Source organism: Anolis carolinensis, chromosome 1, assembly GCF_035594765.1.
Source record: "Anolis carolinensis isolate JA03-04 chromosome 1, rAnoCar3.1.pri, whole genome shotgun sequence".
In the NCBI taxonomy this organism is placed as follows: Eukaryota; Metazoa; Chordata; class Lepidosauria; order Squamata; family Dactyloidae; genus Anolis; species Anolis carolinensis.
Window position 1 is genome coordinate 211,325,009 of NC_085841.1, and position 25,823 is coordinate 211,350,831.

General features: G+C 41.1%; 1 protein-coding gene across 1 annotated transcript in view; it reads right to left on the reverse strand.

Moving 5' to 3' along the window:
- myo3b (myosin IIIB) overlaps positions 1-25,823 on the reverse strand; it is a 316,686-nt gene that overhangs the window by 73,641 nt on the left and 217,222 nt on the right. The window contains exon 29 of the mRNA XM_008119035.3: positions 8,520-8,634. Coding sequence (XP_008117242.1) covers positions 8,520-8,634 — 115 coding nt within the window. The remainder of the gene's footprint in view (positions 1-8,519; positions 8,635-25,823) is intronic.

A 25,823-nucleotide genomic window follows, 5' to 3' on the forward strand; every position in this document is an offset into this window, starting at 1 on the left:
AAAGACAAACACGGGCTCTGAGCTGGCCTCGAACTCATGACCTTTTAGTCAGAGTGATTTGTTGCGCCACAGCCCGGGTCTAAAAACATGATGTTTTGGTGCTTAATTTGTAAAATCATAATGTAATTTTATGTTTAATAGGCTTTTTTCTTGATCCCTCCTTATTATCCAAGATTTTTGCTTATCCAAGGTTCTGCCAGCCCGTTTATCTTGGATAAGTGAGACTCTACTGTACCTCCCTTTCCTGCGGGAATTCTCCTGTAATTTTTTCAACTGCAGGATTCCTGTCCTACGAGACCTGGCTGCACAGGAAAAAGAGGGAAATGGCCAAATGACCAGGGACAATTTAAAAAGTTCTCTTATGCTGTTTTCTTATGCTGAAAGCCCTTTTTGGGTTTTCTTATGTTGAAAACTCAAGACCAGTCTGAGGAATTTTACTGCTTGCAGCAAAGGGCAAGGTGGTTGCTCTTCGCATACCATGTACCAAAGCTGAATAGATTGGCAACGGGATAACATCCTCTTTGGTGCTTGAAGGCTTGTTTAGGTGTCCAGGATGCACAAAGTAAAACAGCAAAGGAGATCAGGAGGGGAGATCAGGAGGAACGGCAGGGAAGGAGTGAGGAATGATCCAGCCATCCTCCAGTATCTGCCTCCTGAGGCAACCCCCCCCCCCCCCTCTCTCTTATACACACACACACAGAGGCCTTCTTCAAACTATAGTTAAAATGGGTCCTGGATCAGAAAAGGTTTATGACCACCAATCTTAGGAAATCCATCAACCAGATCTGGATCCAGATTGTACAGCTTCAGCCTATTTCTCAACAAAAGAGATGTTGAGAATGTACAACAAGATGCCTTAAATATGTATGATCTCCATACCTATATATATTCTCATAATTTTTAATATGCCATGTGGTTCTTTAAGGCATACAGAACAGAACAATCATAATCAGATGTGATTTGGCATATGTTGTTTCATTAATCATCAAAATCTGTGGGTACTGACAGAAATGTGGATCCTCTTTTCTCCTTTCCTCTCTCTGTACTGTGTAATACACTCACACTTTCCCTCTCCCTACTGTCGCACCTCAGTTTAGTTTCACCTTGCTATATAATACACCAGGCTGCACACAGGTTGAAGTCTTTTGTAGTTTATTAGGAAATAGAAAATAAATAGTTCTTTAAAAGCAAAAGTAAAGTTCCAAAAGATTGTTACAAAACAAGGCTTTAGAGAATAATCCAAGAAATCATAAGGAATAAACAAAGTCCCATTAGAGCATGGCAAAGCCCCATGAACATGAACACACAAAGGCTGCAAGATAATCCAGGAAAACGAGAGCTTGCTTCTTGGCTTGAGCAAAAAGTTGCTTTGACAAAGATTTATCTCCCAACACACTGTTTCAATACCCTTTGCAAAGCATGAAAGCATTTCTTTGGCCTCTGACTTCCTTCTTATTTGCTATTCTCACACTCCTTCAAACCCTGAATTCCAAATGGTCAGCTCGATCTAGAGATTCTGTTCAATCATGGTCAACCTGCTCATTAGCGTATGCCTGCTTGCTATCAGACTGAGAACTGTCCTCCTTTTTTGAGTCAATTTGCACCTGGCTAGTTTCAGTACCATCAACATCATTCCCTGCTGTGGGGAAAACTCTCTGTTCCCCATCTTCTACAACAGGGACACTCTGAACCTGAATCTCATAATCCCCATCAGAGTCACTCTGAGGTTCCAGCTGAGTCACAACACCTCTCTCTCTCTCTCTCTCTCTCTCTCTCTCTCTCTCTCTATATATATATATATATATATATATATATATATGCTTTACAGATAGATTCTGACAAACTCAAGTATGCAGACACTTCAGAGAGGCCTAGGACAAACAAATGCAACCATGATCCATACAGTGATTATTTCTTACCTCAGTTTATTCAGAGGTGAAGGAATGGATGCTATATTAATTATAATGCATGACTTTCATCTCTAGTGGAATGGTGATTTCACTGAGATATGCCGGCTTAGTCATAGCAATATAAGAAACTTGCTTATAGTTATCATCCCCAGGCAGCCTGGCTTATGCGTACAACAAAGTAGTAGTAGTAGTAGTAAACAACAACAGTTACTACTATTACTAGATATATAAATACATTAAGAAACTTAAATGATGAATAAAATACGTATGAATAAAACATCACCTTTGTACATCAGGTTCCATGGAAAACCCACATTTTTTGTAAGAAGCTGAAGTTGGGTGTTTAGTTTCAAATTTACACAAAAAATGTTCAGGCTGCCAATTTAAGTCTCAACATCATGTTTGGTCAAGATCAGTTCAAAAATATACATTCTAGAATGTATTTATGCCTAAATATCGTAATTAGTTCATAAATGTGGATTTTTGAGCAAACACATAGAAAACCAAAACATTTATTCAGGAGACACTGAAATGAATTGACTGGTCAAATCCCAAACTTTACTACAATTCTTCATTTGATGACATTAGATGGCACATTAAGTTTGGTGACTCTGAAATTTGACTATCGGTTTTTCTGCCATGATTTGAAGGCCATTTGCACTTCAGGATTCTGTGTCCTTCAAAAATGTCAAATGGCCTTCAAAATATCCACCTGTTCCATATAACTTTGCAGACAGCTCTTATCAAAGCTACATAGCCTACAAACCAGACTGATAAATTTAAGGCTGTTGTTTACAACCACAGTCACTGGCTCATTGGTAGGTTTCAGACATTCAATCATGAACAAAATCTGGCTACCAGTATTAAAAAAACTCCAAAATCAGGACAGTAAATAAGGAGCAGCACTCTGAAAACAGAAAAATTCCAGACAGGAATCAATCAGGGGCTGCTAACGACTCTGAACAAAGGATTCCCCCAGGCCAGGATGAGAGGCTGGGAAGGCCATTTAAGGCTAACAAAGGTGATTAATTACAACATTCACACTGGCCTCCAACAGACAAGAGTTCTTCCCCCCTCCCAGAACTTCCATAGATACATAAACCTTCCTTGCTTAGTTTCTCCATACCTCACAACCTCTGAGGATGCTTGCCATAGATATGAGTGAAACGTCAGGAGAGAATACTTCTGGAACATGGCCATACAGCCCGGAAAACATACAACCCTGTGATCCCGGCCATGAAAGCCTTCGACAACACATTCAATCATTTGCTCATTGATTTTTGCCATTGAGTTTGCACTTCTGTGCTTCCAGTCGGTGAATACTGATGGGCTGCATTGTTCAGATCCAAACCCACCATCTTGTGCATTTTGGATAGGCAGGAAATTGGAACTGCATTTTGATGTACAACAGCATTCTGCTCATAGAAGCAGCTTTGGCAGAATTAGGCATTTTCTATAAAACCTAAAGAAATGCTGAGTGCAGGGTATTATCCCTCTAACCTACAGCTTTTCAAAATCGACCATTTCTCTTTTGAATGAAAATATAAGCAATTTTTGAACATGAATCATTTGGGATTGGTAGGGCTTCTGAAAATCAGGTAAAACCATTTCTTTGGTCAGAATGTGTATTCAACACAAAACGGGAAGGAAGGAAGGAAGGAAGGAAGGAAGGAAGGAAGGAAGGAAGGAAGGAAGGAAGGAAGGAGAGAAGGAAGGAGAGAAGGAAGTAAGGAAAGAAGGATGGAAAGAAGGAAGGAAGGAAGGAAAGAAGGGATGAAAGAAAGATAGATAGATGCCAGACATGGTGGTTCTTTGCATTATTCTTCTATGCAGTATTTCTTCTTTCCCATCTTTTAAGTTTCTTGAGTAGAACTTTACAAAGGCAAAATCATTCTGTGTAGGCATGATCGAGATTCCAATGTACAAATTAATGCGAGAAGAGCCTCTCCTCTCTCCTCCCTGAAAGCCTCTCTGGTGGCTTGTGATAATGAACTCCTGAACCATATGAGAAAAATGGAGACTTTTGAGGGAAGGGAAAATTACCCCAAATTAGTGTTGGAACCAACTTTTTAAAATTATCTCAGGATCTAAATACTGCTTCTTGCATAGTTGCACAATTTTTTTCCTGTGATTTGTTTTGTAATGCTTCAAATATCTGTTCTGAATAAGTAACATTCAAAATAGGCTCAGTGTCTTGTTGATAAAAAAAAGGTTTGAGTGTATTTAAAGAGGAGCCATTTTGTTAGATCATATGCACTATCGGAAATTAATCTTAGTAATGAAAACAGGTGGTCTTCTATTTGTTTGAAAACAGCATTCACACATTCATCTACTTATGTACAACAATAGCTGATAACTCTTACTTGTCCTAATATTTGATGGGAACTGTGCATAGAAATCTCCATTTTACAGGAAGAGAGACATAAAAGAAAATATATATGAGGCCCGTTCTACATTACCCTATAAAATCCAGATTATTTGCTTTGAATTGGATTATATGGCAGTGTAGACTTATATAATCCAGTTCAAATCAGATAATCTGGATTATGTGCTTTGATCATCTGGATTATATGGCAGTGTAGAAAAGGCCTCAGTCTTGACTACAGCAATGCACACTGTATGAGGCTGTTTTGGAGATCATTTCAATTGGTTTAGAAGTTTCAACTGCTTTAGGATATGGTTGCCAAAAAGTTGGCAGAGTGGAAAACAAAACTTAGATATTATACCAGCTGCCCTGTTTTGCCTATTTGTTTCAGAGAACAATTCAAAGTGCTAATTTTTATATTTAATCACTGAACTGTTTAGGAGATAATTATCTTAAGAATCATCTTCATGTATATTCAAATTAAGAGAAGGCCCATTGTTTAGAGCAGGGGTCCCCAAACTAAGGCCCGGGGGCCGGATGCGGCCCATTGAAGCCATTTACCTGGCCCCCACGGCACAAGGGGAGAAGGGGGTTGGGCTAAATGGCCCAAGGGGTCTCTTCTTCTCTTGCAACCCTTGTTGTTGTTGTTGTTGTTGTTGTTGTTGTTATTATTATTATTATTATTATTATTATTATTATTAACATTGAGGCTGGGTGGCCATCTGTCAGGGGTGCTTTGCTTGTGCTTTTAGTGCACAAAGGCAGAAGGCAGTTGGACTCAATAGCCCAAGGGGTCTCTTCCAATCCTCTTTATTATTATTATTATTATTATTATTATTATTATTATTATTATTATTATTATTACAGTAGAGTCTCACTTATCCAACACTTGCTTATCCAACGTTCTGGATTATCCAATGCATTTTTGTAGTCAATGTTTTCAATAATCATGATATTTTAGTGCTAAATTTGTAAATACAGTAATTACTACATAGCATTACTGTGTATTGAACTACTTTTTCTGTCAAATTTGATGTTTTGGTGCTTAATTTGTAAAATCATAACCTAATTTAATGTTAAATAGGCTTTTCCTTAATCTCTCCTTATTATCCAACATATTCGCTTATCCAACGTTCTGCCGGCCCGTTTACGTTGGATAAGCAAGACTCTACTGTATTAACATTGAGGCTGGGTGGCCATCTGTCAGGGGTGCTTTGCTTGTGCTTTTCGGTGCACAAAGGCAGAAGGGGATTGGACTCAATGGCCCAAAAGGTCTCTTCCAATCCTCTATTATTGTTGTTGTTGTTATTATTATTATTATTATTATTATTATTATTGGTATTAATTATTATTGCTTGGTGGCCAACTATAGTCCGGCCCTCCAATGGTCTGAAGGATCGTGAACTGGCCCCCTGTTTAAAAAGTTTGGGGACCCCTGGTTTAGAGCATATGCTTTGTATGCAGAAGATTCCAGGTTCAATTCCTGGCATCTTCAGATGTATCTGCTTGGGATCCTGGAGAGCCACTGTAAATAAATGTAAAATACTAGTTCTTGAGATTCTGACATGGCTAAACAACATCTCCTAGCACCTTTAATAATTGGCTGTGGTGGACCTGGAAGATGGGAATTGGTAGCTCCACAATGCTTGGGAACTTAAGGTTGAAAATCTTTATAGATAATACTGAGCCTGAAATGTCTATATATTTTCCCATCTGAAGGGGGAAAGGTGTCCCAATGCCCCTTCCTTCCTTCAGCCGGGTATCCCTAACCCTCACTAATGTGCAGATATTGTTGTATTTGATAAAAATTAATAAAATAATAAATATTTAATAAAACAACACACACATACTCCAATGAGCAGAAGACCTCAAACCTTTGGATATGGGAGGTGGTCAAAACTCATATTGGGAAGGGTCCCAAAGGGGGATTACCTTGGTAATATGTATGCATGCATCTCCACATATTCAAATATCTGAAGGGACTCCTCTACTTTAGAAACCATGTGAGTTTTCAGTTATTTGAATATGCAGTTATCTGCATACATACATCGAACAATGGTTACATCATGCCTGCTGGACCCACCAACTTGTCCCACAATTCAACTACCATCCCAGTTTCATTATACATTCAGGCCACAGGCACATATGTAAAAAAGTCAGTTCTCCTAGAAACGGAAAATAAAATGTTTTTTTAAACACACACACACACACACCAAAGCCCTAAGGCAGGCCTCTTCAACCTCCAGGTGTTTGATTCTCCAACCCCCAGAAGCCCTAGACAATGTATTAAATGGTCAGGATTTCTAGGAGCTGAAATCCAAAAACACTTGGAGGGCTGCAGGTTGAAGAGGCTTGCCCTAAGGCTTCTAAAATAAGTGCTTTCATTTTAAAAATGGAGGAATGATGTCTTCAAACAGGACCATGATTGTGGTAAGGACAAATTATTTTGCTAGTGTAGATCCAGCCTCAGAGAACTTTCTCCTTGTTCAGCCTCTAATATTATCTTGAGCTGCCAGTCTTTACATGGCCTTTCCATCCCACTGAGACTCTTACTTCAGCTCCCTTTGTATGGAATGACAAGCTGTCAGGCAATGATCTGTCCAAGGTCCTAATCAATTCTATCCATTTCCACCCAGATTCTCCTCTTTCAGCAGACTCTGTACCTTGTTGATTGTTGTTGTTGATGTGTACTTTTAAGTCACATTCAATTTATAGAAACCTTATTGTGATGTTTTTTTTTTCTCATCAAGATCTGCTCAGAGGTAGCTTCCTCTGAGGCTGAAAGAATGTAACTTGTTCAAGTTCCCTAGTGGATTTTCATGGCCAAGTGGGGATCTGTTTTCCAGAGCTGTAGTCCAATACACAACTTTTGTTGGGGACTAGATAGAGCCAGGTCCCTGTTGGTTCCATTGCATTTTTAGTGAAGTTTGATATTGTTGGATACTATTGGGAACCCCATGCAGATCTACATGTGCCTTTGATCCAGTCGAGAAGAAATCTTCTTATGTTAATTTCCCACTTTCTTTATGGAGGCAGATACTGAATAACAGCTATTAATATGAACCACTGTCTCACATGTAAACCAACTACAGGAGAAAATGACAACATCCTAAAAGGACAAAGCAAAGGTTAATGTAACTCAACAATGGCACAATTATTTGACTAGATAGATGTTCCCCAGGCTTTTTGAAACACGACTCTACAACTACATGTCACAATGACATTATGTCAGCTGACTGGTTATAGCATTTTAATTTTACCATTAATTTGCTGGCATTGCAAGCTGTCTGAGTGAAGCTTTGAACTGAATGTTGGCCTAACACTACTTTCTACTGTATCAATGGGGCCACATGGAGATATCAAAAGCAAGTAAATTAATCCCACAGTATTATTCATCATGCTTCCCATTTCCTATGTGACTCAACAGTCTTATGATTAATAACAGCTGTATAGAGAGGTTAGACTTTTATTATATGAAACAAAATCAGAAAAGTTATTATTCTGTTTATATCCCAACAGAAAATAGTGGCCAGGTTGACTAGCAATGAAACAGACACCAACAAAGCACTAAGAACAATGTAAAACAATACAACTATCAAACTATTTAAATCCCAGATTTAAGAGATGATGTCTTGCCACTTTTCTTAAATAAGAGCAGGTATTCATACTAAATCCAGATGGAATGTGTGACATAACTTGAAAATGTGTCAAGTCATGCTGTGTAAAGATAATAAGCAGCTTGTAAACATAACAGCAGCTATAGGAAGATGCCACATTTTCCAGACTATTTGTTCACTGATGTAATTTTAAGCCCATTTTTCTACATTGGTTGTGACCCAAGTCTACTTCCAAAAAATCAAAAGAGATACAGATTTTTTTTAAAAAGATAAAAAACAGAAGAGGTTAAAATATACAAAAGGCTGTCAAAACTATAGGCTCTGATGCCAGATGGGAAGATGTTCTGACCAGGAAGAACTATGTCCAGTCTCTCATGTCTCCTCCCATAGGATTCGCCTTCCTTTTCTGTGGCCATTTTGTAGGCAGTGGAGAGTAGGACCAGCACAAAAGCCTCTGGCTATATGTGTCCCTAGCCAGATCCAAAACAACAACAACAACATAACTTGGCACATCTACAGGGCCTAAAGAGGTCATTGTATATTATGACAGGGCCCTAAGACTAGCACCATTATGATCTCAGGCTTTTTTCTTCTCAGCATTCCTTAGTTGCATTAAGTAACACTTACCAGTTTTCTTCACAACTCATACTGGAAGCAAAACTCATTGACTCCATATCAGAAGAATAGCCAAGGCTGCTCTTTATTCTTGCATAGTTTTTCCGAACTAAGTATCCTCTGAAAACTAAACAAACATAAAGAAAAATAAGATTAGAAGTGGACCAGTGAGTTCTATGAAACAAAATCACCTGAGTTAATTAATTTCAGTTCTGCTGCCATTCCAATTGATTTGGTTTATTATCATGCATTAAGTCACTCAAGAAGACCTTTCTGGGTGTAGCAGCACTTGGTCTGCAAGAATATCTATAGACTAAATAGAAGCAATGTTTATCTTCAGCTCTAATAAAATGTTCACTTTTATGATTCACATACATTGAGTATCTGCATACTCTCTGTCTACTACACATTCCACTTCTCTTTGGGATCACCAGCCTTTACTCCCATAACAACAATAGCTCTAAAAACAACAATAACAACTTTATTCTTGTATCCTGTCCCATCTCCCCGAAGGGACTCGGGGTAGCTTACATGGGGACCAAGCCCAGTAATACACAATAAAATACAAAACATAGCTACATCTAAAATATGTGAACATATAAAATCATAAGGCATATAAAATACTATAAAAACATACTCAGAACCGATATCAATAGCCTGGGGCCATGAGCATATTCAAATCGGAGGCAAGGCAATAAAAATTATATATGTGCAATATCTTGCAATTCTAATGAAACGGGCCAAAAAAAATGCAGTAGCTGGGTATAGATGGATGTAAATATAGTGTTCAATTTGTTAAAAAAAAATCAAAGGATTAGCATAAGGATATCATCTTGGCAAGCACTGTCCCTGTTTCCTCATTTTGGTGTCCCCATCCATCCTATCCTTTTAGAGTCTGGCTATTAGCCATGCTAGAGTACGTCATAATCTTGGAAACTGATAAATCAAGTTATTTTGTTGCTTGACAGAGTAATAAATACTACTCACACCCATAAATCAAGTAACCACATGTCAATTAAGTTATTTTGATATTTAAGGAAGATAATACAGTATAACCCCCATATCCCTGGGACCAATATCCATGATTTCATTTCCTCACATCTGACAAAATATATCCATCCAAGCCATTTTCTAGGTTTTCCAGCATGATTCCTACACTGGAAGTCCTTCATTTCAACAGGGTTCACTATTATCCCCAGGTTCACATATCCATGTGAAATCCAGGAATACATCCCTCTTGGATACAGGGGTCATATTGTATCACAATATAAACAGTGCCAGTTGTTGTACTTCTTCTTTCCCTGGCAGTACAAAAGGGATAATAATGGGTAATAGATAATCGATATAATGTTTACACCATTATTTACTTATTCATATTAATTTTTATATCTTATATATCTTATATATATAAAAGAGTGATGGAATCCTGGCACCGAGCAAAACAACAAAAATAAACACCCCCCAACCTCGAAATTTCACAACACAATCCATCATCCACGCCTCAAGGTTGAAACCACAAAATATCATGTCACGAACCTCCACAGGGCCTAAAAAAAACCAAAAATCGGAGCTATTCAGTGCAATTCCAATGGGCCATAGCAACGCGTGGCAAGGCACAGCTAGTTTCATCATAAAATAATATGCTGCCATTTCACAACTTCCCAAAAAGACCTGCCTTAGGAAATCATATCCTAGATAGATATGTTGATTTGGGGCTGTGTCATTTGTACTGTAACATAAATATGTCCTGCATCACTAACTATATGTGCAACATCTGCAGCATTCTACTCTTCTAGTAAAAAGAGCATCCCACCTATCTGGTTATAAACAAATACTTATTATCCACTTTGAGCCTGACATTAACAATATTGACATGATTTAGAAATGTCTTTGAAGACACAACCACATGGAAAAACATTCCTGATATATCAGCACTATAGTAGGAGCCCCCGATGGTGTAGTGGGTTAAAGCCTTGTGACTTGAAGGTTGGGTTGCTGACCTGAAGGTTGCCAGGTTCGAATTCAACCGGGGGAGAGTGTGGATGAGCTCCCTCTATCAGCTCCAGCTCCATGCGGGGACATGAGAGAAGCCTCCCACAAGGATGGTAAATACATCAAAACATCTGGGCGTCCCCTGGGCAACGTGCTTGCAGACTGCCAATTCTCTCACACCAGAAGCAACTTGCAGTTTCTCAAGTCGCTCCTTACCATGTGTAAACCTCCCTGAGTCCCTACGGGAGATACAGTGGTATATAAATAAAATTTTGTTGCTGTTTGTTGCTGCTGAATTAGGGCTGCCATATCCGGGGGTTTTTTTGTTTTGTTTTGTTTTTTTGCAAACACCATATCTTTAACAGATACATGGTAGGCAGGTATAAAATTATTCTTTCTATACTGAGAACAAAGCTGGGGGATCTTATTCCTTTGCACAAGCATGCTGACTAGAAGATTCTGGGAATGATAGTCCCTAGTTTCCAAGTGGCAAAATTGAATTTGGTTGAATTTTGTCAAGAACTTCCCCAAATTCACAAGATTCTTTGTACTTGTGTCAGAAAGAACTTAAGAAATGTAAGAGAAAGCCAACATGACAGATTTGTCCGTTCTTAACATGTCAGGTGGGAAGGGAGAAATGGAAGAGAAGGCTGGAGTCAGATAGATCATGTATCATAGCTTTCTGCCTTATTGACTACTTGTGTTTTTGTCACTAACAGTTGGCTCAAGGAGTGTGAAATTAGCAGACGTGTTTGCTAGTGCCCCAGGAACAATCCTCACATCAGTAGAGAATGATCACCAGCTGCCACTTTATTTTCACCACATGCACAGTCATATTCTTTTAGACTCACAGCAATATTTCATTAGACTCTGACCCTTCTGACACAGAGACAAATTTGCACCATTTAACTAGAAATCCTTCTCATATCATTAGTCACTTGGGGTTAAAGCTTAAGGGCCCATTGTGTTTTGTCAGTATTCTTGTTATTGGTAAAAAAAAAAAATCTCTGTTCTGTATCAAGAAACAGCAAATCAAGAATTTGGTTACCTACTTGAACCTTGCTGGATGGCTGCACTCTTTTAAAATGTGCTGTAGTGTTCAAGTCATCATAACCATGGTTCGGGCTTGATAGACAAAACAAAAAAGCATCCACCTGTCTTCCCATTCTTCGAGGAGAAATTGATACTCCAATGAGGTCTAGACCACAACATGGTATATTATGGCTGGACCATTTGTTGCAGATAAGTCACATGAAACCCCTCTTGATTTGTGAGTCACAGTTTCCTCAAAAATAATTGCCAAAAAAACCCAACCCTCATTTTGTTTTGTAAAACACTTCCCAAAAAGTTTTTTAAAGACTTTGGGGCATTTTTGGTTTCATTCTTAGTGTTGGTGTGGCCTGTTATGAGCCCAGAGGCAGAAAACTTCTACTCGGATTTCTGAAATGCATCCCTCCCTCTACTGTAGATACACCATTTCTATTGAGGGAAGAGTATAATTTGCTGATTCTTGAATTTTATTATTGAGTCTCATTTTGGCATGAATCTATGATACAGGTGTGTTTTTTAATTAAGAAAAACAGGAGACGTGGGATCAATGGACTGCAAGAAATTGGTTTCCTCACTCTCCATAATAAACATTAAAAACACTGCTTCCATTTTTAACTCACAGAGCTAATAACCTACTTTCAAATGATAATCTTTTAAAATGCACTAAAACTGTTGAATCCATGTGATCTTGCAATTTAGAAGTTTCCACTTTCAAAAATGATAAAACAGAAATAAGCTGTTACTACATCTTAGTTGTCAAGAAATGTATCAAAACAGACTATCATTAGCACATAGGCAAGGCAAAGCTTAATTTGTAAAATCATAACCTAATTTAATGTTTAATAGGCTTTTTCTTTATCTCTCCTTATTATCCAATATATTCGCTTATCCAACATTTTGCTGGCCCGTTTACGTTGGATATGCGAGACTCTACTGTACTTATTTTAAAGAGCTAAGCTAAATCTATAGCACTTGGACTAGTCTATCACATTCCTGCAAATATACAAAAAACTGCCTTAGCCACTAAATCAAACTAATTTCAGCTCTGTTAATAAGACAGAGAGTCCTGCTGATACCTGACTCTGAATCCATCAAGTGGATAAGGAGATATAATCTGAGACTTAAAGCACTGAGTTGGAAAACTTCTCATATAGAAGGCTGAAGTAATCTGGACTTTCTGCCACAGGGCACTCAAAATAAACAACCAAAAAATCTTTGTAGGATGAGAGGAAAGATGGAGCAAGATAATGCCAATCCAGGAAATGAGGCAGAGAGAACTGGGAACATAAGAAACATCATGTTGGATCAGTTCTGTGCCGTCCGCCAGACAATAAAAAAAAAACTATAAAGCTGAAACGTGCCGTCCTTTATCCGGGCGAACTGCAAATCCCTATAAGCTGTCCTAAAATATTGAACGACTGAGTCTGGAGAACTTCAAAAAAGGATGTTTATTCATACAAGGTTGTAAACCTGGCACAGATCTTAAAGTTGCAGAAAATGAAACAAATTTCCATAGGTTTTAGTTGCAGAATTATCCCTGGTTCCAGAAGGCAAAGGTGATTATAAAACCACTATACCCTAATCACGCTGTCTATATTAGAAGGAGAAACTCTTTCCTTCCCTATCTTTACAGCAAAGATTAGTTCTAGAAGCGATGGAATAACCCTGCTCCTCTAACTAGATTTCCTATTCCAGATCAGTATAATTCAATACTTATCTAATTTGGATAGGCTTAGATTGGCCTGGTTTTGAGGATGATTTGTCCCAGTTAGCCTTGCACAGCTCCAGCACGTTGGAAGACTATAGCCAGAATGAAACTCTAAAATGGAGACTAGACCCTGGTAAAAAGGGCGGTCCTAAGATGTTGTACTCTTTGACCAATCATTGCAAAAAAAACTGCAGCCAGCTCTTGCAGACTTCAAGCCACCTTTCCTGGGCTTTTGCAGCCAGAGGCTGAAACAAAATGCAAAGGAGGGAAAACAAACAAACGACCAATAAGTAAGGCAAACCATCGTCCTGGGGGACGGAACACTCCCCGCTTAAATTCCCAGGATGTGGGAATTTACCACTCAAAAACATACAAACACCTTTGCACATATGACAATACAAACACTAGAACTTTAAACATCTCCAATAAGCAACACGAGGTCACTAATTGGTCTGTCCAAAATGGACACTTTGTCTCTGTTGCAAGTCTTTAATTGAACTTTCCTGACCTTACCATCCGGGCAAGGAAAGGTCTTTAATACAATGCCCATGGGCCATGCATGGCGGGGCAAGTCTTTGTCCTTTAACAACACAACGTTGTTAACCTCAATGTTGTCCTGTGGGCTTTGCCAGATTCTTCTAGCTTGAAGCTGGCTTAAGTACTCAGCTTTCCACCTTTTCCAAAAGTGGTTGGCCAAGGACTGCACCTGTTTCCACAGGGCACGGTGAGTTCCGTCCGGAACTGGCAACATGATGTCCTTCCATCCTGGCACCTTTTGTGTCAAAATAAGTGCAGGAGTCAGTGGTTGTAAGTTCTCAGGGTCACTGGTAAGGGGAACCAGCGGCCGGTTGTTGATAATTGCGGTAACTTCCGCCATAAGTGTCACCAAAACATCATGCGTCAATGACCTATGACTCAAAAGCATGGCATTAAGGATTTTGCGACTAATACCAATCATCCTCTCCCAAACACCACCCATGTGGGAGGCGTGAGGAACATTGAAAGTCCACATAATTTGTTCAGTATTCGTAAAGTTCTGAACCTTTGGGTCTCTCCCAAACCTAGACACACAATTGAGTTCTTTGGTCGCACCTACAAAATTGGTGCCACAGTCCGACCGAATTGACTTAATTGGCCCTCTGAGGGCTATGAACCTTTTTAATGCGTTTAAAAATGATGAAGTGTCCATCCCTTCTATGACTTCTATATGGACAGCTCGTATTACTAAACAAGTAAACAAAACTGCCCACCTCTTGTTATTTACAACACCACCCCTGGTTTTCCTAGTGACAACCTCCCAAGGACCAAACACATCGATTCCCACATGGGAAAAGGGTGGGTCTGTCAAAGTCCTATCCTGAGGTAGTTCTGCCATCAACTGACTTTGACAGTTTCGCCTAAGGCGCCTGCATTTAACACATTTGAAAATACAACTGTTGACCAACCTTTTGGCATTAACTACCCACAGACCTTCATTTCTAAGGGCTGCCTCAGTTAGAGTTCTACCCTGATGATGGATCCTTTCATGGTGATGCCGAACGAGCAGCAATGCAGTGTGACTATTAGGGGGTATGATGATGGGGTTTTTTATGCACGCCTTGAGTTTAGCTTTGGCTAACCTTCCTCCAACTCTCAAAATACCCTCCTTGTCTAGAAATGGGTTTAACTCATTTAGAAGACTTTGATTAGGGATGTTGAGCCCTTGCTCTAGCCTAGCTATTTCCTGCTTGAAAGCAGATCTCTGTACTGACTTGAATATGACGCTCTTAGCCTTTATCATATCCTGGACCTGTAAAGGCTCACTATCTTTGCAAGCTAAACGATGTATAAGCCTAGCAACTGCTCTAAGAAGACTGTGCCACTCCGAAAAACATTCAAAACGGTGTGGTTCCAGGCAAGATCTTTGGCCCATCTTGATTTCTGTGGTCATCTTGCAAACTTTCACCTCTGGAACGGACTCGGGCAATTCTGTATTATCGGTGGGAGAAAAGGCTGATGGAAAATTGACTTCATTGACCTCACTTTGATCAGAGACCTCGGCGTAGTTACTTTGGAACATGTCTTCCATAAAGCCAACGATTTGCTCCTTTACCTTGGGGTCTTTCTGCATCTTCTTCTTCAGTGACCAGAGTCTATTTTCTGTCACATGCCTGTTGTTTGGCAAAGTGGGTTTTTCTGCTTTAAAAGGCAGAGGGGCTATCCAATTTCCCTCTGGACTCCGGGAAACTTGAGAGTTCATGATCTCTAAAAACCTCTGTTCATCTTTGGAAAGCGCTGTAGTTTCATCCCTTTCGGAGACTTCAAAGATGGAAGAATACTCTGGTGTTATCCCCTGACAATAGACCGAGATATGACTCAAACAGCTATGCATTAGTGTGGGGCGACTGCCTTGAAGCACGTGCGCTTGACGAGTGCCCACCGACGATGGAGGGTGCATCCTATTTATGCACACTGGGCCTGTAACTGTCCAGCCTAGTGGTAGCAGCTGAGCAATGGGCGCCCCTGGAGGTCCCTTAACTTGGTCGTTCACATAGAACAAGTTCGGACAGTCCGCACCAAGCAGAAGGGCAATGTCCACATCTGGACGGAAAGCAGGTAAGGCGTTCTTCAGCTTTCGCAAGTGAGGATGGGCTTCCACGACTTCTCTGGTGACAATCTGCCTTTTGTTCCGGGGAATAGAGGAACACTCAATGAGGTCTGGTAACTCGAACAGTCTCTTCTGGTCACAAGAGGAGACAACAAAGCCGGATGCTATGCGACCCTGCAACTTCTTCTTCCCTACACAGGTGGACATGGTGTAGTCGACCGTCTGGGTTTTTATGTCAAACAGTTGGAAAAACTCTGGAGTCGCCAGGGAGGCGTCGCTTTGTGAATCCAAAGCCACGTAAAGTCTCTTTTTAAGCCAAGGTCTTCTGGCTGGATATACATCTGCTAGGCAGATGGGATGGCAGACTCTGAGCTGGTGCGCGTCAGAGCATAGTTTAGTGCAGGCGACCGATGGAGCATCCTCCTGCATCCGTGACGCGGCCTGCGTGTTGGTGGCTTCAGTAGATGACCCTTTTTTGGAAAACGTGTCCCCTTTGGCGTGGGAGACAGCGTCAGAGTTGTGCATCGCGGTGCAATGCTTAAGGCTGTTACACCTTGCGCATTTGACGTCCTCTTTGCAGTTGGATGCAAAGTGAGGAGTTGCTCCACAGCACCTAAAACATATGCCCAGCTTCTGTACAATCTGTTGTCTTTCTTTATAAGGCTTCTTGCCAAATTCCCGGCAGTTGGCCAAACTGTGAGGCTTTTGGTGAATGGGGCAGAGCACCTCCTTCACCTCTGACTTGGATTCGTTGGCCCTGTGCTGAGTTTCAACAGCCTTAACACTAACCGGTCTTTTGGCCTCTCTGGATGGTTTTTTCTCCACTTTAGGTGCCTTCTCTGGCTGGGTCCCTTGGTATAAGGTGGGGAGGCCCGTCTGCGGATCATTCCTTTCTCTGGCCGCCCTGGTGATGAACTGGACCAAATGAGAAAATGGAGGGTATGCCTGGGAGTGGGCCTCCTTGTAGTTGAAGACCTCCTGTCCCCAGCGTTCTTGCAAAGTGAAGGGCAGCTTGGTCAAGATCTGCCTCTGGGACAGGTGCTGATCGAGGCACTTCAAACCGGGCAGTTCTGGATTCTCCTTGGCCGACTCTAATTCCGTAAGGAGATCGCTGAGGTCCCACAAGAGTTTGAAGTCTTTGAGTTTCAAAGCTGGGAACCTTTGGAGCTTGTCCATAAGAGATGCTTCAATCTCTGTGATGGCCCCATACCTCTGCTGCAACCTGGCCCAGGCCTTTTCCAGGGCTTTGTCGGGATCGGCTACGTGGGCTGCGTAGATCTTCTTAACTTGTGTGGATGAGGCTGGGCCCAACCATGCAGCCAGAAGAGTCAGTTCTTCCTCAGGCAATAACTTTAAGTCTCTGATTGCTCTCTGGAAGGTGGCCTTCCAGAGAAGAAATTCCTCAGGCTTGTCCGAAAACTTTTCGACACCCTTGTCCTTAAGATCTCTTCTGGGGCTTTTGATGATGGAGACAAGCTGGGACTCTGGCGTCGAAGGGAACAATTGAGGAGTTTGCTGTTGTGGAGTGGACTCCCACCGTGCACCTTGCGTCAACCTTTGGCCTCTTGGAGGGATGACATCGACCACTGACGAATCGGTGGCTCCCTGTGCAGCTGTCTGTAAGGGCCAACTAGCACTTGGCCTTGAGGCCCTGATTGACTGACCTAGGGATTTAGCAGGAGGCACAGGTAGCTCGGGCAAGGGTGAGCTCCCCGCTATGACGCTCTGCTCTGCAGGAAACTCAAAAGTGACTTTGGGGCCCTGCTCTGGGTAAGGAGAGAAGTCTTCCTGTTCCTCATCCGAAAACTGGCTGTTTAAGCTATTAAGATGCACAAGCACCTTGGAAGAAGGGTCCTGCTTCGGCAACTGACTTACATTTTCTTCTGTGAGTGGCTCAATTAGGGCCTTGGCCAAAGTCTCAGCCCTTACCTTTTTGGCAGTAGCATCCATCCTTATTCTAAGCATTTCTATTTCACCTTGCCTTTGGGCCTGTTCCATTTGCATTTCGCTTTGTCTACGGGCCTGTTCTATTTGCATTTCGCTTTGTCTACGGGCCTGTTCTATTTGCAGTCGTTGCTCTTCTTCTTTAAAGGGAAGGGTGAGATCAGCTGCCTTAGCATCAGCCTCCGCCCCCGCTACCTTGCTCTTTAGCTCTAGACGTGCAGCCTCCTTAATGTGCAAGGCAGCTAGGGAAGAGATGGCACTCCCAGCAGCAAAGACTTGCTAGAGTGGCTATGTTTAGATGATGCACACTCCCTTAGCTTAGATACCTGGCTAGAGCGGTTGGACTTAAGACTAAGTGCCACAGCAGGTGATTTTAAAAGATTGGTCTCATGGCTGCATAAGGAAGACTGATTTCCTTTTGGCTCAGACCTTAGATTAACAGATGGAGAACTAAATTCCAAGGCATCTAGAATTGCCCTCACCTTATTTTCTTTCTCATTAGTGTCAGCTAAGACACTCACTATTTCTAACTCTGAATCCTTGGCGTTAATGCGCTCGAGGACCTGGACTATCTTAGACACCAAACCCCTCCAAATACCGAAGGTCTCTTCAAGGTCTGTCTGTAATATGGATGGCACCCTTGTAATACCCAAGCTCTCAATTCTGTCCATTAATGTTACAATTCGCTCCGATGCCGAACCTAACCTCACATGGAGGAGCTCCTTTTCATCTATTAGATGGGCTAGCATCTTGGCTGAAGGGTGCTTTATCCTTTGGGGCCTTTCATTCCTACTTTCAGCCTCAGAAGGAGGTATACCATCTGCATCATCTTGAAATTGCATAGACATTATGTATTCTTAATAGCAAGTAAATTTACAACAAAGGCAAATGCAATATACCTGCAAGTAAATTTACAATAAAAGCAAATTCAATATATAATACAATTCACAGCACTTAACCATAGCAATATATATCACTAAGTAACTATACTTTACAAAGATTGTGACCTTTGGCGCCAAACTTTGGTAGGCAAGCTGCAAAATGCCAACTGACAGCAACTTGCCACTTGATACCTCCCTTGCCCGAGTGACGTAAACTGCCAAAATGGCGACTTCGCCAAATTTTCAAGCACCTTGTGCTCCGCGGCTCGAGGCCTGCCGCCGAAGGAGCACCGAGGCTGGCTTTGGAAAGGAGGAGAGAAGAGACGCCTCCTCCCCGCTGTGAAGGGAGGTCACCACCGCAGGACGATGAGACAGGTCACCACCGCAGGTCAATGAGGCAGGTCACCACCGCAGGATGATGAGACAGGTCACCGCCGCAGGTCAATGAGGCAGGTCACCACCGCAGGATGATGAGGCAGGTCACCACCGCCGGACCATGAGGCAGGTCACCACCGCCGGGCGACTGTCCCGGCCGAGATCCTAGCCACTGTGAAGACTCAGCCAGAACTTTCTTTTGGAGTTGCCAGGCTTATCTGGGTCCCGGCCTGGTGCTTCTGGACTCACCACCTCTGTGTGAGCCCAAAGACTGCTGCTGGAGCTCCGCGGCTCGATACCTGCCACCGAAGGAGCTCGGGGTAGATTGCTGGGTTTTGCACAGCCGTGCAATTGCAGAAACAGCCGCAGCTGAAGAGCAGGATACTGCAGAGGCTGAAGGAATGGCAGCAAGCTTCACTGCAACAGACCAACAAAATCAAAGTCTCTATGGCCGTGCAGGCTAGCTCAAGCGGAAAACCGCTGATCGTCCTCAAAACTGTGCCGTCCGCCAGACAATAAAAAAAAACTATAAAGCTGAAACGTGCCGTCCTTTATCCGGGCGAACTGCAAATCCCTATAAGCTGTCCTAAAATATTGAACGACTGAGTCTGGAGAACTTCAAAAAAGGATGTTTATTCATACAAGGTTGTAAACCTGGCACAGATCTTAAAGTTGCAGAAAATGAAACAAATTTCCATAGGTTTTAGTTGCAGAATTATCCCTGGTTCCAGAAGGCAAAGGTGATTATAAAACCACTATACCCTAATCACGCTGTCTATATTAGAAGGAGAAACTCTTTCCTTCCCTATCTTTACAGCAAAGATTAGTTCTAGAAGCGATGGAATAACCCTGCTCCTCTAACTAGATTTCCTATTCCAGATCAGTATAATTCAATACTTATCTAATTTGGATAGGCTTAGATTGGCCTGGTTTTGAGGATGATTTGTCCCAGTTAGCCTTGCACAGCTCCAGCACGTTGGAAGACTATAGCCAGAATGAAACTCTAAAATGGAGACTAGACCCTGGTAAAAAGGGCGGTCCTAAGATGTTGTACTCTTTGACCAATCATTGCAAAGAAAACTGCAGCCAGCTCTTGCAGACTTCAAGCCACCTTTCCTGGGCTTTTGCAGCCAGAGGCTGAAACAAAATGCAAAGGAGGGAAAACAAACAAACGACCAATAAGTAAGGCAAACCATCGTCCTGGGGGACGGAACAAGTTCGGAGACCTATCTCTCTGAAGTGGCCGATCAAATGTTTACAAACAGGTCAGAAGAAGGATTCATCTGGAAAAAAAAAACATTTCAGAGTAAACTTGCCCAATTTAGTTGGGCAAAGACAAAGACAAAGACAAAGACAAATCTTGGGTGAACAAATCTTGCTAAGAAAACCTTGTGACAGGGCAAGCATAGGTTGGAAATGGTTTGAAGCAACATAACAAGAGCATAACCAGAAGCCATTGAAAACACAATCCTGAATTTCATTTGGAGGGCAAGGCATAATATAAATTCAATAAATAATAAAATAAACAAATAAAGGATCTTCCCAGCTGAATTCAGCTCCCTAGAGCAAAGGTGGAATTTCCACACTTTCTATCTCTATTTTCACAGCAGTTTAAGTAAATTTATATTTCAAATTCTAATCACGAAACTCTCACCTTCATTTCTATATGTAGATATATTGCCTCAGGACAACAATCTTAGGGAGTGTATTTTCTCATACACTGGAGGTTTTAACATTTTTATATTTATTCCAATATTTACACCTTTGCTTTCTACACCACAATGGAGCCCTCGAAACGTTGAGCAGGGCTCTCCTGGGAGCGATCATTGTAAAAAATGTGGCTTTTAAAGCAAGCATTTGGAGAATGAGATGAAGCAGCCATGACAACTTTGGGATTGGTGCAATGCCCAATGTTTTCTGTTTTAGATTGTCACTATTTGATGTTTTATAATTTACTGATTTTAATCTATTGTTATATGCTATTTTAGTAATTTGTTGTATTTTATATTTTGTGAGGCATTGAATTTTGCCATTTACTTTGTTGTGAACTGCTTTGAGTCACCCTTGGGGTTGAGAAAAGTGGTATTTATTTCAAACATTTACATTAGAGTCTCACTTATCCAACATTCTGGATTATCCAACACATTTTTGTAGTCAATGTTTTCAATATATCATGATATTTTGGTGCTAAATTCGTAAATACAGTAATTACTACATAGCATTAATGTGTAATGAACTACTTTTTCTGTCAAATTTGTTGTATAACATGATGTTTTGGTGCTTAATTTGTAAAATCATAACTTATTTTGATGTTTAATAGGCTTTTTCTTAATCTCTCCTTATTATCCAACATATTCACTTATCCAACATTCTGCCGGCCCGTTTATGTTGGATAAGTGAGACTCCCCAAGGGGGGACTCAGGGCACATGGCCATACAGCCCGGAATACATACAACAACCCTGTGATCCCGGCCATAAAAGCCTTCAACAACACAAGTTTTAAGTTTTTTACAGAAGGACAAGGGGAAGGGAGCTAGCCTGATTTCATTAGGGAGGGAGTTCCACAGACGGGGGGCCACCACTGAGAAGGCCCTGTCTCTCGTCCCCACCAATCGCGCTTGCGAAGGTGGTGGGATAGAGAGCAGGGCCTCTCCCGACGATCTTCACCTGCAAGGCGGATCATAACGGGAGATACATTCGGACAAGTAAACTGGGCTGCAACCATTTAGTTATATAAATTGTTTAGAGATACAGTAGAGTCTCACTTATCCAAGCCTCTCTTGTCCAAGCTTCTGGATTATGCAAGCCATTTTTGTAGTCAATGTTTTCAATATATTTTGGTGCTAAATTCGTAAATAAGTAATTACAACATAACATTACTACATATTGAACTACTTTTTCTGTCAAATTTGTTGTATAACATGATGTTTTGGTGCTTAATTTGTAAAATCATAAGCTAATTTGATGTTTAATAGGCTTTTCCTTAATCCCTCCTTATTACCCAAGATATTCGCTTATCCAAGCTTCTGCCAGCCTGTTTAGCTTAGATAAGTGAGACTCTACTGTATATATTCCATTTTAAAAAAAGGTAGAGGTTTCCCCTTACGTTAAGTCCAGTCATGTCTGACTCTGGGGGTTGGTGCTCATCTCTATTTCTAAGCCGAAGAGCCGGCGTTGTCCGTAGACACCTCCAAGGTCATGTGGCCGGCATGACTGCATGGTGCACCGCTACCTTCCCGCCGGAGTGGTACCTATTAATCTACTCACATTGGCATGTTTTCGAACTGCTAGGTTGGCAGGAGCTGGAGCTAACAGCGGGCGCTCTTTCCGCTACCGGGATTTGAACCTGGGATCTTTTGGTCCGCAAGTTCAGCAGCTCAGTGCTTTAACACACTTCGCCACCGGGGCTCCATTTAGAGGTATATAAATGAAATAAATACATAAAATGAATAATAAAAAGGAACTTTTTAAATTTTTTAATTCCTCTTCCTCTCCTCCTCCTCCTCCACCACCACCACTTACTACCTCCTCCTCCTCCACCTTTTGCTTTTTGGCTTCCCACATTTTATCTGCAATCCTGCTTAGTCCCATGGAGAATGCCTGGCCCAGCCACTCATGTATTTGAAAGGCATCTGTTTATTTTCAAAATGCAAATGTGGTTTACCTCAAAAGACTGCCTTGCTGGGGAAATGAACAACTTGAACAAATGGGGAGGGGGCTTCTCCTGGCAACTTGCCATCCTCCTAACCGAGAAGTAGAAATAGAAATCCCTACTTTCTATCAGATCTCTCTCTGTCAAAAGCACTCCAAAATATCCTGAAATTTGAACGAAAAAGCCCCTTCCACCCAACAATTAAAACAGGCCGGACTACGACGAATTAATGCAGGCAAAACAAGATGGATATTTCCCACCCCCACTTTCTTTTCTCTGCCTCCCATCCATGCATGCAAGCACACACACACACACACACACACACGGAGATGATGAAGTAATGATGAAGTCAGTTGCAAAAGCACACCACAGCCTTTGAAATAATAGGGAGATGCTGGAGGAGGGCCACCGATAACACTGAGGGCTGGTCCGTCCCCACATGCGACCGCCCCCCCTTGCCAGCCCCTCTCATAGCCTTTGGAAGAGATTCCGATGAGGCAAGGGTCCAATAAGGTTAATACCTCCACTTTGATCTCTGTCAAGGCAAGAATTAATTTACATTTCAGATGAAAAAGGTTGACAGCATGAAAAGGCATCTTGTTTCTGGTATGTGAATGTGCTGTAATAGATCGGGAATTCTGAAAGGAAGTTCTGAGGAAGCTAAAGGGATAAGCCACACTGCTGCTTTGACTGGGAAGGAGATGAAAGGAAAACAAATTTCAATAGAGCTGTGCTTTGGAGACATGTAAGCCAAGGGCTTCCTAAATTTCAAGATCACCTCCCTCCTTCCCTCCTCCCCCTTTTGTTTGTTTGTTTCAAAAAGATACATATATTTTAATTAGACGGATTTCTTGGTCAACAAATCCAACAGATGTACTTTATAGAAATAAAATTTCTCTGACTTTGAAAGTGAGGGGGATCGTTTTTTTTAATGAATGACACAGTGCCCCAAGCTACACCTCCACTAAGCATTAGAAATATACAATCACTCCCTTTACAGCTGAGGGTCTCCCCCCCCCTTTACCAGAGGCTGTTTCTGAGGCTGTCAAGTGTCCCCAAGCAACACATTTTTTTTAAAAAAAACACATTGATTTCTGAATTAAACATAAAGGTAAAGGTTTTCCTCTGACGTTAAGTCCAGTCATGTCTGACTCTGGGGGTTGGTGCTCATCTCCATTTCTAAGCCGAAGAGCCAGCGTTGTCCGTAGACACCTCCAAGGTCATGTGGCCGGCATGACTGCATGGAGTGCTGGTACCTTCCAGCCAGAGCGGTACCTATTGATCTACTCACATTTGCATGTTTTTGAACTGCTAGGTTGGCAGGAGCTGGAGCTAACAGTGGCCGCTCACGCTGCTCCCGGCGTTTGAACATACCCCAGTACATATCCTAGGCCATGTGTGGGGGGCAATTTCTAGTATTGTGGCCCTCTTGCAAACACTTTAGGGCCAAGTGAGGCCTTTATTAAAACAGGAAATAAACCAGATGTGTTAACATGGTGGGTTAACCATGAAACAAATGTGGCCCTTCCATATCTTTGTTTTGGGATTGAAGGTTCTTTGCTTTTTGTCTACCAAGCTACATCTAGCTGGAGATTCTTGCAGAGCAGTTTGACACCAACATTTTTATTGGTGCAAAACACACCAGTTTACATATTTACACTCTAATAATAATAATAATAATAATAATAACTACTGCTTATTGGTTGTTGTGGGGGGGGGGTTACGGTTTTTATAATGTTTTTATATTTTTATGTGTTTAATTAATTGTAATGCAATTGTATTTTATGGTGATACAGTAGAGTCTCGTGATATCGTGATATTTTGGTGCTAAATTCATAAATACATTCATTACTACATAGCATTACCATCTTTTGGGTTGCTTTTTCTGTCAAATTGTTGTTTTTGGTGCTTAATTTGTAAAATCATAACATAATTTAATATTTAATAGGCTTTTCATGAATCCCTCCTTATTAGTTATTAGTTATTTCAGGAGGCTAGTATGCATAGCAAGTTGTTTGTGCTGCTGTTTGAAATACAGTAGAGTCTCACTTATCCAACACTCGCTTATCCAACATTCTGGATTATCCAACGCATTTTTGTAGTCAATGTTTTCAATATGTCGTGATATTTTGGTGCTAAATTCGTAAATACATTCATTACTACATAGCATTACTGCTTATTGAACTACCTTTTCTGCCAAATTTGTTGTATAACATGATGTTTTGGTGCTTAAATTGTAAAATCATAACCTAATTTGATGTTTAATAGGCTTTTCCTTAATGGCGCCTTATTATCCAACATATTCGCTTATCCAACGTTCTGCCGGCCTGTTTATGTTGGATAAGTGAGACTCTACTGTATATTCTAATATTGTTTTATTGGGCTTGGTCCCCAAATAAGCTGCCCTGAGTCCCTTCAGGGAGATGGGGCTGGATATAAGAATAAAATTATTATTGTTGTTGTTGTTGTATGACACAGCAAACAAGATAGACATGCTGGATTTCGTATCACAAAATTACAAGTCGAACAAGTCCTAGACACTTGGGAAGTGTTCAACTTGTGATTTTGTGATACGAAATCCAGCATGTCTATCTTGTTTGCTGTGTCATACAACAACAACAACAACAACAACAACAACAACAACAACAACAACAACAACACAGTATAGTCTCACTTATCCAATATCCAGTATGCCGTCTTTGTGTGTGTATCTTTTGTCAAGTCGCCTGTCGACTTATGGTGGCCCATTAATTTCATAGGGTTTTCTTTACAAGCAGATTAATAATAATATAATAATAACTTTATTTTTATACCCCGCCTCTATCTCCCCGGAGGGGACTCAGGGCGGCTTACATGGGGCCATGCCCGAATAAAAACAGTAGCAGTATAAAACACAGCAATAGACAACAACTTGCACAATAAAAAAAATAAAAAATTAAACATTAGCCAATAAAAAACAAGAACTAATAAAAACATGGATTAAAACTGCTCCCAGAAGCCCCTTGAAAGTGTTAATCTGCTTGTTCAAAAATAAAAGTGCTATTTTTAGAAGAAAATATTTCCTGCTCCCACTTCTCAATTTACAGTTGATTCAGTGGGTAGATCAGGAGACCCTAAAGGGCCTGAT